This window comes from Dendronephthya gigantea, unplaced genomic scaffold (assembly GCF_004324835.1).
Source record: "Dendronephthya gigantea isolate DGI-Jeju-01 unplaced genomic scaffold, DenGig_1.0 000016F, whole genome shotgun sequence".
Classification (NCBI taxonomy): domain Eukaryota; kingdom Metazoa; phylum Cnidaria; class Anthozoa; order Malacalcyonacea; family Nephtheidae; genus Dendronephthya; species Dendronephthya gigantea.
In genome coordinates this window covers 2,501,615-2,514,437 of record NW_021163026.1, presented here as the reverse complement: position 1 = coordinate 2,514,437, position 12,823 = coordinate 2,501,615, and the positions used below count along the sequence as shown (strand labels likewise).

The 12,823-nt window shown below is 38.0% G+C and overlaps 4 protein-coding genes and 1 long non-coding RNA gene across 5 annotated transcripts in view; 3 read left to right on the top strand and 2 right to left on the bottom strand.

Annotated features, from left to right (window-relative positions):
• Window positions 1-6: 6 nt before the first annotated feature.
• On the top strand, window positions 7-1,611 carry LOC114520601. Its single transcript, XR_003686708.1, has 3 exons — window positions 7-378; window positions 465-610; window positions 968-1,611. It is a non-coding gene; the product is annotated as an uncharacterized LOC114520601 (long non-coding RNA).
• A 96-nt stretch (window positions 1,612-1,707) lies between these two features.
• LOC114520548 (E3 ubiquitin-protein ligase RGLG5-like) lies at window positions 1,708-4,560 on the top strand. Its single transcript, XM_028540842.1, has one exon. It carries the CDS (start codon window positions 2,734-2,736, stop codon window positions 3,832-3,834), a length of 1,101 nt encoding a protein of 366 aa, XP_028396643.1. The 5' UTR covers window positions 1,708-2,733; the 3' UTR covers window positions 3,835-4,560.
• A 2-nt stretch (window positions 4,561-4,562) lies between these two features.
• On the bottom strand, window positions 4,563-7,510 carry LOC114520549 (eukaryotic translation initiation factor 4H-like). Its single transcript, XM_028540843.1, has 9 exons — window positions 7,409-7,510; window positions 6,731-6,944; window positions 6,578-6,626; window positions 6,422-6,486; window positions 6,135-6,216; window positions 5,964-6,056; window positions 5,744-5,866; window positions 5,474-5,673; window positions 4,563-5,245 (listed from the first exon to the last, which is right to left on the bottom strand). The coding sequence occupies exons 1-8, from the start codon at window positions 7,492-7,494 to the stop codon at window positions 5,477-5,479; spliced, it is 909 nt and encodes a 302-aa protein (XP_028396644.1). The 5' UTR covers window positions 7,495-7,510; the 3' UTR covers window positions 4,563-5,245; window positions 5,474-5,476.
• A 226-nt stretch (window positions 7,511-7,736) lies between these two features.
• Window positions 7,737-12,823, top strand: part of LOC114520465 (mediator of RNA polymerase II transcription subunit 31-like) — a 46,883-nt gene continuing 41,796 nt past the window's right edge. Inside the window, exons 1-2 of the mRNA XM_028540731.1 lie at window positions 7,737-7,765; window positions 7,983-8,060. Coding sequence (XP_028396532.1) covers window positions 7,738-7,765; window positions 7,983-8,060 — 106 coding nt within the window. The 5' untranslated portion in view covers window position 7,737. The remainder of the gene's footprint in view (window positions 7,766-7,982; window positions 8,061-12,823) is intronic.
• LOC114520459 lies at window positions 8,436-12,457 on the bottom strand. The gene is made up of 3 exons (XM_028540724.1): window positions 12,331-12,457; window positions 11,954-12,024; window positions 8,436-10,159 (listed from the first exon to the last, which is right to left on the bottom strand). Exon 3 carries the CDS (start codon window positions 10,113-10,115, stop codon window positions 8,637-8,639), a length of 1,479 nt encoding a protein of 492 aa, XP_028396525.1. The 5' UTR covers window positions 10,116-10,159; window positions 11,954-12,024; window positions 12,331-12,457; the 3' UTR covers window positions 8,436-8,636.

Sequence of the window (12,823 nt, the reverse complement as noted above, 5' to 3'; positions counted from 1 at the left end):
AAAACGCTTTTTGAACGATGTGATATCGTGAAGTTTTAAATGCACATGGTCCAACATGGCGAGGAGAAAACAAACTCGCAGAAAAAAGAATATTAAAGATCCAGACACGAAAACAGACGCGGATAAAAGCGAAAAGAAGGCAGAGGCTGTAGACAAGAATGAGAATTTAACTGAAGAGGCTCCAGCAAGCCCCGATTTCCCTCTTTCATCGCAAAAAAGCGAAAAGGAAGCAGGTGAAGTTGATGAGAAATCTTCAGGTGATTTGAAACGTAAAAGAGAGACTTCTGACGTTGAGTTAAAGCCTGAAGAAAGCAAGAAAACGAAAAACAAAGAACAGAAGCATCGTTTAAAGGAGTTCTCGTTGAAGATCGAAAGATGGTAATGCAGTTTATCTTATTTTGAATTTCATAGGAGGCAATGTACTCTAGTAATGCAGAATTCTTATATTTCCTTTGTGTTTTTAGCGATTCTTGACGTGTCTACAAGAGGAATGCTGACCAGCTTTCTGAAGAGTTGCAGGAAGCATTTCCTAATGTTGAAATAAAAATAAATCCTAAAAAACCAAGATCTAAAAGTTTTGAAGTTATGTTGTACAAAGATGATGATACAGGTATGGTTGCTTGTAATTCACCCTCCAGGTGTTTCCACAGTCTGTAAATCAGCTGGTTAATAACATCTACCTGTCACTGGCTGTTGGTTAACTATTATCTGGCAATGAGACCATGGGTAGTGGGTACCCTACTTAGGAATCCAATGTAATCTATGCCAGATCATTTTTGATAATAGCTGGGACTTCCCATCCATAGCTGCAAATTGTTGTATATCCTGTTTAATGGCTATCATTAAACTCATCTTCACCAAGATAACAAACATGAAATGGTTTACTGTAGAATCCCCAGCTAAACACCCCCTTTTGCTAAGTGTATTTGGTCAGGTGAAACATTTTTGACTGTTTGTTTTTCAACAGAGGTTTTAATCTGGACTGGAATCAAGAAAGGTCCTCCAAGAAAGTTGAAATTCCCAGACATTCAAACGGTCATTTCCGAGATTGAGAAACAACTGAATGAGGTGTAAGTAGGCAAATATAAATAATGTGTTGTGTTTAAAGTAAAATATCCAGCCAACATAATAGTTAATAGTTCAGCAAGAGGTAATAGTTGGTACAAAAGAATATTGATGATAGATTGTGGTGAAATTGTTTCAAAGCCGCAATCTTGATGTATGTGTATTTTTCTGGTACTTCATATGATTTATGTTGAAAGACACTAAAATTATGAATAGATTACGTTATATTTATATTGAATTATAATTTGAGATTTTGTTTAAACATCTTGGATTTTAACAGTATCTTTGTTCTTCTGCTTATCTAAAGTCAAAACAAGTAGAAATTTTGTACTTGTTTTGGCTCTCAGACCAACCGTGTTTCTGTCCAAGGTTTATCCTTGGTCCCTAGCAGGAAGTCTAGATAGCGTTATCCACCGGATGCTAATGCCTTAACCTTTGTTAAAATGCATGAAAGACGATATAACTACAAATTGGAAGCTGAGAAACTAAAAACGCAACTAGAATAATCCCAACTTTAAACATTAATTCAGGTTATACTGAGCACAGAGCAACGGGCAATGTTTAGGGCGATTCAAGAACCACTTTCCGGTGGATAAAATTTTCCACTTTCCAGTGATTAAATTTTTTGCTTGAATTCTTTCTCAATTGTGGTCAGTGAAGGGAATCCGCTTCGATTGTTATCACACAATAAAAAAACGAACGATTTCGCCTTGTGGGATAAACATTTTTTTTCTCATCATTTGCTGCGGCTACAGAGAGCTTTGTTCTGCGGGTTGGCACACGTCATCGGGCGAATTCTATTCGTCATAATTTGCGTTTTCCAGGGAATGTCGATGACGTTGCATCAACTATAAACATCCTTTTGCGCAATATTTCAAGCAGTCATCTCCAATTCCAACAGTGGATGGATGATTACGTATTCATCCGTGACTATATTACAAGGCGTTTTAAAATACGTAAATTCGTAACAACGCAGGCGTTTCTGGTCAAACGGAGGCGTTTCTGGCCTTTCATATAAAGGTGGTGATCGGTGAAACATGATAGAATCATACTACAAAAGAATTGTGTGAATGGGTGTATAATATGATATGCCATTATTTGTCAAGACTCAACTATCAATTGTGTTTACATACGCGACAAAATTGCATTTATGAACATGCTAATTATTATTGGCTATCCAGTGGCTAGTCTAAAGCGGGTGCAATAATAAAAGACGTGTCTACATCAAAGAATCGCATCGACAAACATTCTTTTAAAGTACATCTTTCATTTGGAAGTGCTAATTTATGACAGAGCAGGAAGCTGGCCAAGTTCCTGTACTTGTGGGGGTGTTTAATAACGATTTGAACTTCATTTTGAAAGTAAACTCAAGCTAGTTTAATAAAAACATAGACGGTTTACATTGAATATTAGGAGTTGAGTTATTATTAAGTGGAGAAGATCTCTTCCTGTTAGGCAAAGGTGAAGGCAATTTGGAATTCACTAAGATACGATTTGACTTTGGCGTACTTTTTAATTGATGATAATATGTTAAAAAGGGTAATTTGTCTCGCGGAGTAATACGAAAAGTACTTGGAAAAATTCTTTGATGCCTATACTCACTGATGTGGAAGATTATATGCAAATTATTTCGATAAAAACAACGATAATATCCCCAACAGTGTTGTAATGGCAGAAATCTCAAGTGTATTTTTTATACTGTTGGAGTTTGTTGTCATTTCAATCGTCTTTGTTTGGTTTGCTTACATCATTTATAATATACTTTACTATCCAAGGAAAGCTTACAATATTCTTCCAACCAGGATACGAAATTGGTCGTTGCTGCGTAAACTAGGTGTCACGAATAGGTCAAATACTTTCGCCGAAATTGAAGATCGCTTTAGTTCCATTGCCGAAATCACGAAAGCGATGCGAGCGAGTGGACTCAAAAAAGCGAATCTTATTATTGGAATTGACTTCACCGCAAGCAACGAGTGGCAAGGACGGAAAACATTCGGCGGCCGCTCTCTACATAATATCTCTATAGATCCAAAATCTCAACGAATTAATAAATGGAATCCTTATCAGAGAGTTATCAGGGCTATAGGCGAAGGATTGCAAGATTTAGACGAAGATCACTTGATCCCTGTATTCGGATTTGGGGATGAACGGACCAAGGATCACAGCGTGTTCTCGTTGATGGACGAATCGCCATGCAAAGGTGTTGAAGATGTTCTTGCTCGCTACACGAGAACAGTTGGCTCTGTTGCTTTAAGTGGACCAACAAGTTTCGCTCCTATTATTAGAAAGTCCATCCAGATCGTACAGCAAACTGGCAAGTATCACGTTCTTTTGATCATCGCTGATGGCAGGGTTGAGAATGAACAAGATTTTGATACGAGAGCAGCGATTGTCGAGGCATCAAATTATCCATTGTCTATAGTATTGGTCGGGGTAGGGGATGGCCCTTGGGAGGTGATGCATGAGTACGATGACAAATTACCCCAAAGACGTTTCGATAATTTTCAATTCGTGGAATTCTTAGAAAAGAAGAGTTCCCGTTTCTCGCGTGATGCCGAAGAGGATTTCGCAGTCCAGGCTCTCATGGAGATTCCCGATCAGTATAGAGCTATCAGGTCGCTAGGACTTCTGGGAAAGAATGGCAGCGTGGACCTGAATAAGAACGCGGGGACTGGTGTTGTGCGTCGCAAAAAAATCAAGGAAAGTCGCCAGGTCAATCATGTTATACGAAGAAAGAGCGTCGAGGGCGTTCTTGAAACGGATTTGTGAAGTTGGATTTAGCGCACACGCTCATTCAAGTGTGGGTCACAACACGTCAACGATCATGATATCATGAATCATTGTGGTTTATGATCATGATCATGATCATGAATCATTGTGGTTAATAATTTAATAAAAATTATTTCAGAATTACAGAATTATACTTATCAGTTATCATCAAATCTGGGGTTCCAACCTTGGTATAATGAAGGCAAGGATTGATGAATGTATTTAATGACATTTAACACCTCCAGTTGCATCCATTGTAATCTACTCTTCGAGTTTCGTCCAATCTCCGACTTAATATTATCATCCATCCATGTGATTTACCACAATGAACTACTCCTATTTACTCCTTTTCACTCCTATTTCCCCCTCTTATTTACTCCTTTCCACTCCTATTTCCCCCTCTTATTTACTCCTTTCCACTCCTATTTTTCCCTCTTATGAAGAACTCCTACTTACGTCTTTTCACTACTTATCTTTTCATCTTGAGGTGCATCAAAATTTGATGAGTTTTTTTCTTGTATTTACCGCACCGTGTATGAAATAGCCAGAGGGACATAGCTTCTCAGTTCTCATATTTATTTTAAAATGGAATTGTCCAACTTGTATATGAAATTAATATTATGATTATTTGTCAATTAATATAACAATAAATGCATTTATACTTAAGTTACTTGCGCTTATTTATGTGTAAATGCGGCGACGTTTGCCCGAAACAAATACACTCAAAATTTCGAGGAACAACTTTATTTTTATATATTTATATATATTGGATTTTCCAAAGAATAACGCCACTGTTTATCGAGACTGGGTGAGGAACGAGAATTGTTTTTAGCTAAACAGGAACAATGTGGCCATCGATACATGGCAATGCTGCATGCCAGCTGAATTTCGATGGATTTCGACTGGATACAACGAAACTGTGCCTACTTTCAAAGCTTTTACTTCGTGCTATTGAATTTCTCCAGTCAATGCAAGCTAGCCCAACTGACGTTATCTATTAACGTCAAACGTTTGCGATGCAATTTTACTTCGTTGAACAAAACAAAAACAATGAAACCTGTGTTCTGGTTATGTACGTATTGTAAATGCAGTAGATTGCTGATTCAACTCCAAAATGGTTGACTCAAATTGCTTGCATAATTTACTGGAATCTGAATGAAAACATTTATTTTGTAGTCATTTGGTTGCAAGGTATCGATGTATTGGACAAAATTCAGTTGAGCTAGCTTTAAGAAACATCTTGAAGGTGCTTAATCTCTCCAACTATATAACAAAAAAATTGAAATGTTTTTGATATGTAAAGTTTCACGAGTGTCCAGAATTTTTCTCAATTAAATACGACCAAGATTTTCGTCTGCATTTTCCGTAGTTGTGCTGTTGTGTTTCCTCTCGCAATAATAAACGTTCATCGCTGTAATGAAATCGGAGTAATTATGATTTTTGGAAAATAACCATTATACAACAAAATCTAATCAATCTTAATAGACAAATTCGGATTGAGGACGGGAACTTCAAAAACGACATGCGGTTGAGGAGAATGAGTATGTGTGTCCAGTATGTTATATTGCAGTCTGTGTATTCTCTCAGACTTCTATATGAAACTGGACACACATACTGCTAGGTTACTCTAGGGTCTTACCATTTAAACACCCTTGTCACTGCTTTCACTCTCCTTTCGTTTCCTCTCAATTTCAGCTTGTTTTTGCTCATACTGTTTCTCATCTCGAGGTTTAGCCCCACCAAATATCTTTGCTTGTTGCATCGAGTCAGCAATCTCGTTCACAGGGTCTTTCACAGAACGTGGCAGTAACTTTAATCTTGGCCTCTCACTTGCACTCTCTGCCAATATGGTAAGTTGTAAACATTTACAAAAAATTTTGGTCATGATGAATGATATTTGTATCTTTACCTTCGGTTGGCTCTGGGACATTCTCGTAAGGCATTGGTGGTCCACGATTATCCCTCGGACGGCCATACCGACCTCTGCCACCACCACCATCATATCGGCCACGATCATATCCACCACGCCCTCCTGAAGAAGAACAACATAGGTATTTGGTGTTTAACTAAACAGACCATTATTCTCAATATTTACTTGTGGATGCATATGGTAAGGTAAGGGGTGATACCTTGGTCACGTCCTCCACCATCACGATAGTTATTTTGCCCTCTGTCACCCTGTGACCTTCCTCCACGATCACCTCCACGACCACCTCGGAATCCTGGAAGTTCAAAACCAACAAGTGTTGAGCAATTATTAGGCAAAAAGAATTAATAAAGGTGGGGGCTAAGAGCAATACCTCCCCTTCCACGACCTCTTTCCCCCCGGTCTTTATTTCTTCCTTCAGCAACATCCACCCGAAGTTGCCTACTTCCATATTCCTGAAGAAATAAATATAAGTTCAGCCCTGGATAAATAAAGTACTTTTCCAAAAATAAAGTACTTTTCCAATGAAAAAAGTTTTCTTATGACAGAGGAAATTATTTTGCTTATCCTGGTGCAATGCTAGCTAATAATAGGGAAATACAATCAACAAGAGCAAGTTTTAATTTCAAGAAAAACATTTATTTGTTTTGATATTCTTACAGCATTGTTGTACTCAAGAGCTTCAACCAACGACTTTTGATCTTCAAATTCCACATAACAAAATCCTGATTGAGAAACAAATTGATCAACATATTTAACACCTCAAAGTAAGAAACTGTTTGTTTTGTAGGATTTTGTGAAGGCAATCAGCAATACCTTTAAATTTATCAGTGTCTCTGTCACGCACAATACGCACATTTCTTATCTGAATTTGAAGGAGAAAAAATGGTTTTACAATAGTACAGGGTCAAACAAGGAATTGACTATCACCATCACTTAGCATGCACCAATCATCTAACATACACTTACATTTAAGTTTTCAAATATTCTGTCAATATCACCCTGTACGGTACCATCAGGTAAACCGCCAACAAATGCAGTGAAAGGAGGCTCATCTGGGATCTTGGAGGGTCTTCCACCTCCATATCCCCCACCACCCCCTCCATATCCTCTATCATCACGATGTCCTCTACGATTCCCTTGTTGGCGGTTCCAATCACCACCTCCACCATAATAGTTGTCACTACAAATCAACCAATAATGGAATGTGACTTGCTGGTCAAACTGAGAGATTTATTCATGTATACTATTTGGCTGTGTTTGCAACCAAGCGATGCCCAGATTTAATACCATCAAAAAATGTAAAATTTATGAAACTTTATAGCGCTTTTAGCGTTTCAATATATATTTAATAGCTGCTAATTTGAATTTCAAGACAATTGCTAAGCAAAGACATTTCATATTGTCAGCCATTTCTGGTAGTAGTGAACACTGATATGAACATTACCATTCTTTAAGCAATACCCATAATACAAAGCAATATGTGAAAAAATTTTTTTCGTAGTAAATGAACCGTCATCATATTAAAATCAGGATCATACAATATTTACTACCGCTCTGAGGAGCTTACGTTACGTAATACAGACAAGAACTAGAAATCGGAATATCCAGCCAGCTTCTTTACAACGCTGCCTACAATTACGATACCTCTGTGGCCTGCCATAGCCATAGCTGTCTCGACCACCACGTCGATCATTGCTTTCCTCTTCTCCCCAAGTCGAAGGATCAGCCATTTTGGAAAAGAACAATGAGAACACTGTCGGGGGACTAGGTTTGAACGATGATGGTACGCGGACAAGAAGCGTGGGTTCCAGAAATTGTGCAACCGCTGGTATTTTGGTATGCGGTTATTGTGTGACGTCATTCATCATTCGCTATGCGTCACGTTTTGACGTCATATTGTGTGACGTCATATCTGACCCTCGTTTCCAGGATTTATTTTTCGCTCGGAACGGAAATTTAAATAATTATTCAACATGGCGGAATGTGCTCAATTTTTAGAAGGTGAGTTAAAAATGATAATTGATACATTTTGCGATGTTTTATTTGTTTACTGTACGGTTGGACCGGACAGATTTGTACAACTGTACTGCTGCCATCAGATCGCTGTGAATTGTTAAGATTATTTGTATTATTTGCTGGTTCCTAGTTGATTTCAAATGTTTAGCCTTTCATGGTAGTCTTTCAATCTTTACGTTGATGATATTTCTTGTGGTCATAGATTCTGATGAATATCGTCAACGGTTTCAAGTGGAACTGGAATTTGTTCAATGCCTGGCAAACCCTCATTACTTAAACTGTGAGTGATTCTCATTTCATTATGCAAGTAATAATGTTACATTTTTTTACGATGCCCTGATATGATGATATCCTAGGTTTTAAAAGGATATTATGTTAAATGTGGTGGTCCAGTACTGGTAGTATGCCACAACAAGCTGTTGTGGTTTGTGTCTGAACTACCTGAGAAAGATATCTCAAACGTGGTGGTCCAGTGTAGGTAGTATTCTACAATAATCTGTTGTGGTTTGTGTCTGAACTACCAGAAAAAGATATCTCAAACGTGGTGGTCAAGTGTAGGTAGTATTCTACAATAAGCTGTTGTGGTTTGTGTCTGAACTACCAGAAAAAGATACATATATAACAGACATGCCAACTCTGAAGATTTTTTGTGTGTTTTTTATTTATTTAGTGTACATCTTGATATTAAAACTTACTAATCAATTATTTCAGATTATATCTTCAGCTAACATATAGATTATATCTTCAGCTAACATATAGATAATACTTCAGCTAACATATAGATTATATCTTCAGCTAACATAGAGATTATACTTCAGCTAACATAGAGATTATACTATTAAATTTAAAGTCAAAGTTAGAGGCCACTTATGGCAGTGATAAAATTCTTATCACATAAAAACAAGTTGATACTCAAGAAGATTAAGTATGCCATTGTATGCATTGCTTTGAGGACTGTTCCCCTTGATCTAGTAATCGTAATTGTATTATCTTCTTCACCTTCTTCACCTTCTTCACCTTCTTCACCAGACATATTTAAATAGCCTTTTAACTCCTTAAGGTTAACACGTCTTCCATCCACATTAACATTAAGACTTTCATTGAGAATATCTGTGCTCAGCTGGACCAAAGTATCAGCGAATGTCGTTGACTTGATTTTCGACGGGCCATCTTCGTACTTATAACGATCAGCCAGGATAAACATGATCGACTTTTCTTTCCCTTGTCCATTTGCATAAGCAATCCAAGTAATTCCCTTCTCCTGCCATTTTCCTTGTGAAGCGACTGCATCGATAACCTTCCCAGCAAATTTGGAATCCTCAATTTCCTTGAAACTTGGGGCAGATCTTTTTTCTCGTTTGGACGTCCAATCATTATCGTTCATTTTCACGGAAAGCTGAATTGGGTTTTCACCCAGATTTTGTAGCCAAACTTTGATTGTCACCTCTGCTTCTCGAATTCTTACTTCCAAAGAATTGTTTCTGTCTGTTCCAAGTTGCCAGTCCAGTTCTTTTTCGATCATATCCTGAACTTTCTTTGCGTGTTCGCGGTTGCTTTCTTTGCTTTTACAATCACGTCTGACGTCTAATAGACTTTTCAAACTGGGCCAATATGCTGCGGAATATTTTGATTTAAGAGTCCAAAACACAGTGTTCTTATCTTGGAAAGATAAGTCGCAGTACGATGTTGCCGTGTCGTCAGGGTTGGTGTAGCAGGGTGAGTGTGTTTTGAATGCTGCTGTTCTCAGCTCCGAACACTTTTTTTCTACCACGATTTTGTCTACCAGTGGAACCAGTTTAAATTGAAGACACTTCCTGGCAGCGTTCATCCATTCTTTTACTTTTTCGGAAAACTTGTCGTTTCGATCATCGTAAAGTTTACAAAATGTCTCGGCATATGTAATGGTGTAGTCGTGTTTGTCGTCTTCACAATTAGGATAGGCTCTGCTGAGGCACTTTCTAAACCAGTTACAGTTTGTGCTATCAGGGCTGTAGCACTGTTTGGATAATTTGACTTCGTCAGTGGGCACGTAGTCAGATGGGGAACACTTGCATTGGGAAAGAATATCGCCATCACGTTTGTCATAAGCGTCAAGCATGCATTCGTAATAACAGTAAGAACCTTTGCAATTTCTTTTCCCATTGGATTTCGTTTGGACATAGCCGTTACTGCGACATGTGGTCCACTGATAGTCACTGTATCCTGAAATCTGAACGCACTTTACATTTCCAACTGGTCCGGACGTTTTGCTACATTCCTGTGCTTGGATGTGATGCATGTTGTACATCATGACAAGTAATATGAACAACGGGTTTAAATGAAACATCTTCATCATGTTCAGCACTTGTAAATTACGATTTCGTACGGCCAATAGGATATCTATGAAGTATAAACATTATTTCTTAAAGGACTGGTATTTTGGAATAATAATACGGATTACTAGTTCAATTTGTGGTAAAAACACCTGTGATCTAAACATTTGTTCTTATAAAGCTTTGGCTGTGGCGTCTTTTGAACGGGTTCACACCCACAAAATGTGCAATCTTCACATGCAGTTGTGAAGTTGTTATAATAACCCTACGCTACAAAAAACACGCCAAATCATCACCAGAATCCATGCAACCCCGTGCGTGTATATATTCAATCATTCATTTTGTAAGTATCATTAAAATTATTTTAAACTTCTACCTCTGATTTATAAACATTGCTTCTTATAACTTTTCTATAGTTCGAAATAGATTTATAGTTTGCGTTCGATGACGGAGGAAGCTTCCTAATCCTGACGTCACGGCTGGATGCTATGTCGTTCTAGAGTAAAGAACCTGGGTACGAGGTTGTGTTGTTCTTCGCCTACGGTTCCTATGTCGTTCTGTTTGGCATTTGCCTCGCTTTCGCGTTTTCGCGTTTGTCTCGACTTCCGGATTTCGTGCGAAGTCACACGGACACGGGTCAAGCCGCCAAGCCCTAATTTTAGATGCTTTCTGTATTTTGCGGTGAAAATCTGTTGCTTAGGACCGGGCATTTCGCCTCCATATTCGCCTTTCCTCAGTGTTTATTAAGAAGTGGTAGGAATTGTATAGATTATTTTAATCTCGAAGTGTTTGATATATGCGTAAGGACTCTCATCTAAGCAACAGGATCTATTTTGCAATGTTCTAACCATGTAAAAACCCGAAACAAATTTGCTCACGAGGTAAAAAAAGCTCACGAATTTCACGGCAGACTTAAATTTGCTTTGCTCTTAATAAGGATTTAGATACACACTCTGTGTCCAATGCATAGCGGAAGGAACGTTGCCATTTTAGTTTATATATGTCGTGCCTTTATACCGACTATAGCCGACTACCGAACGCTACTTTCTAATCTGTGATTATGTCTACTTATAACTATTTTTATGTGCTCTGCATGGCCATGCTATTACGGCAATGACGTTGTACAACGTGTAATTTGATACTTTTTCGTTCCTGTCGTCAACTCTCTGCGATATGCATCGAAATTTCATTTCTAAATATAAACGAACAGAATCACCACGCTTTCAAAATATCGAATTCTTGAAACTTTCAAACATCGTGACCCGCAGATTTTGCTACTTTGATCTTTGATCAAGCGTTTGGAGCATATCAGAGACGTATATTTAACGAGAAATTTTCGGTGTGCAGTTTACGACCGCCCCGTGTTAGTGTCAATTTTAAATGCATATTATTGCTATTTGACATTTGTGTATTTGGACCCTTCACTTCAGCCGTCTTTGCCTAATATTTTGCTAAAACTGTGCTGATGTTATGACCATCATTCTCAAGATATAGCTACTCAACGCATACTTCGACAAGTTTCTACTTGCTTCAATGGCAAATAAAATGAAAATCTCGATATTAGAAACATGTTTAGCTAATTTACTCGGAGTAAAATCAACACTGATTCTGGGGAAGTCGAGGGGAAAGTCGTATATGTCCTACGGGGAATTCGCATCTGCGTAATGTCGTTAAGATCATATGATCCTGCGAGCAATACTGTTGTCGTTCGTATCATGATAGAAAATATTTCACTATCGGCCATTGATTCATATAGCCACGCTATAAATCTTGTAGCCGCGAGTACATATACTCCCGCAGCATAAACCAAATTACTTATAAGATACGAAATGAAATAGGAACTGTACTGTAGAAGACATACCTTTGTAATGAATATGAAGAAGAACTCTCTTTGTAGTTGTCTCAAGGTGGAAATTTAGTGACGTACTGTATCTGCGGAAGGACTGAATTTCAGTTTTTGCTTAGCAAGCAGGCTTGAAACATTCATGTGATGTACATATACATATGCAGGCTGCTTGAAAATATTGTGGTTTACCAAGAATTAATATCTCCTGGAAGATGTGCCGACCTAACAGGGGTTTCTTCGAAGTTTATTGCTACCTTTGCTACCCTGGTTTCAGTCTGAGCCAATAGGAAACAACCTTACTGAAGCTGCTACACTACCGTCTGATATGGGATAAACATTACGTAAAAGCGGTGGGGTTATTACAATAAATATTTTGTTTATTTTTCCTTTACCCTTGCTTCGTCCTTGACCGTGTTGATATTTGAGAAACTCGTCTGATTTTTTCGTCTGATTCTTTCGTCTAAATTCGAATTTTAGACGAGTTTCTCTTACAGTTTCCAACCCGTCTGTTTCAAATTTCAATGGAAAAATTCGGACGAGCCAGCATGTGACCGGAACCAGACGTATTTCCTGTATTTATGGGATTGTTTACCTGATCCCTGTTAGCAGAGATTCAACGAAGCGTGAGATGCCTTTAAGGTATTGAAATGAGTATAAAACACGATACTGGCAGTCGTGTAATCACTCCGAGAATTATTAGCATGTGCTTGTTTGGTGTCATAAAGACTTGACGATTGATAATCTTATATGCTGAGGTGCTGTCAAACGAAAAGCGATCGTTTTATTGTGCTTATTCTTGTGAATAAGCATTTTCTGTACAGCGTATATGTATATATATTAAAGACTTGCCAACTTTGTAGGTTTTTTTTGGATGTTTAATGAGCT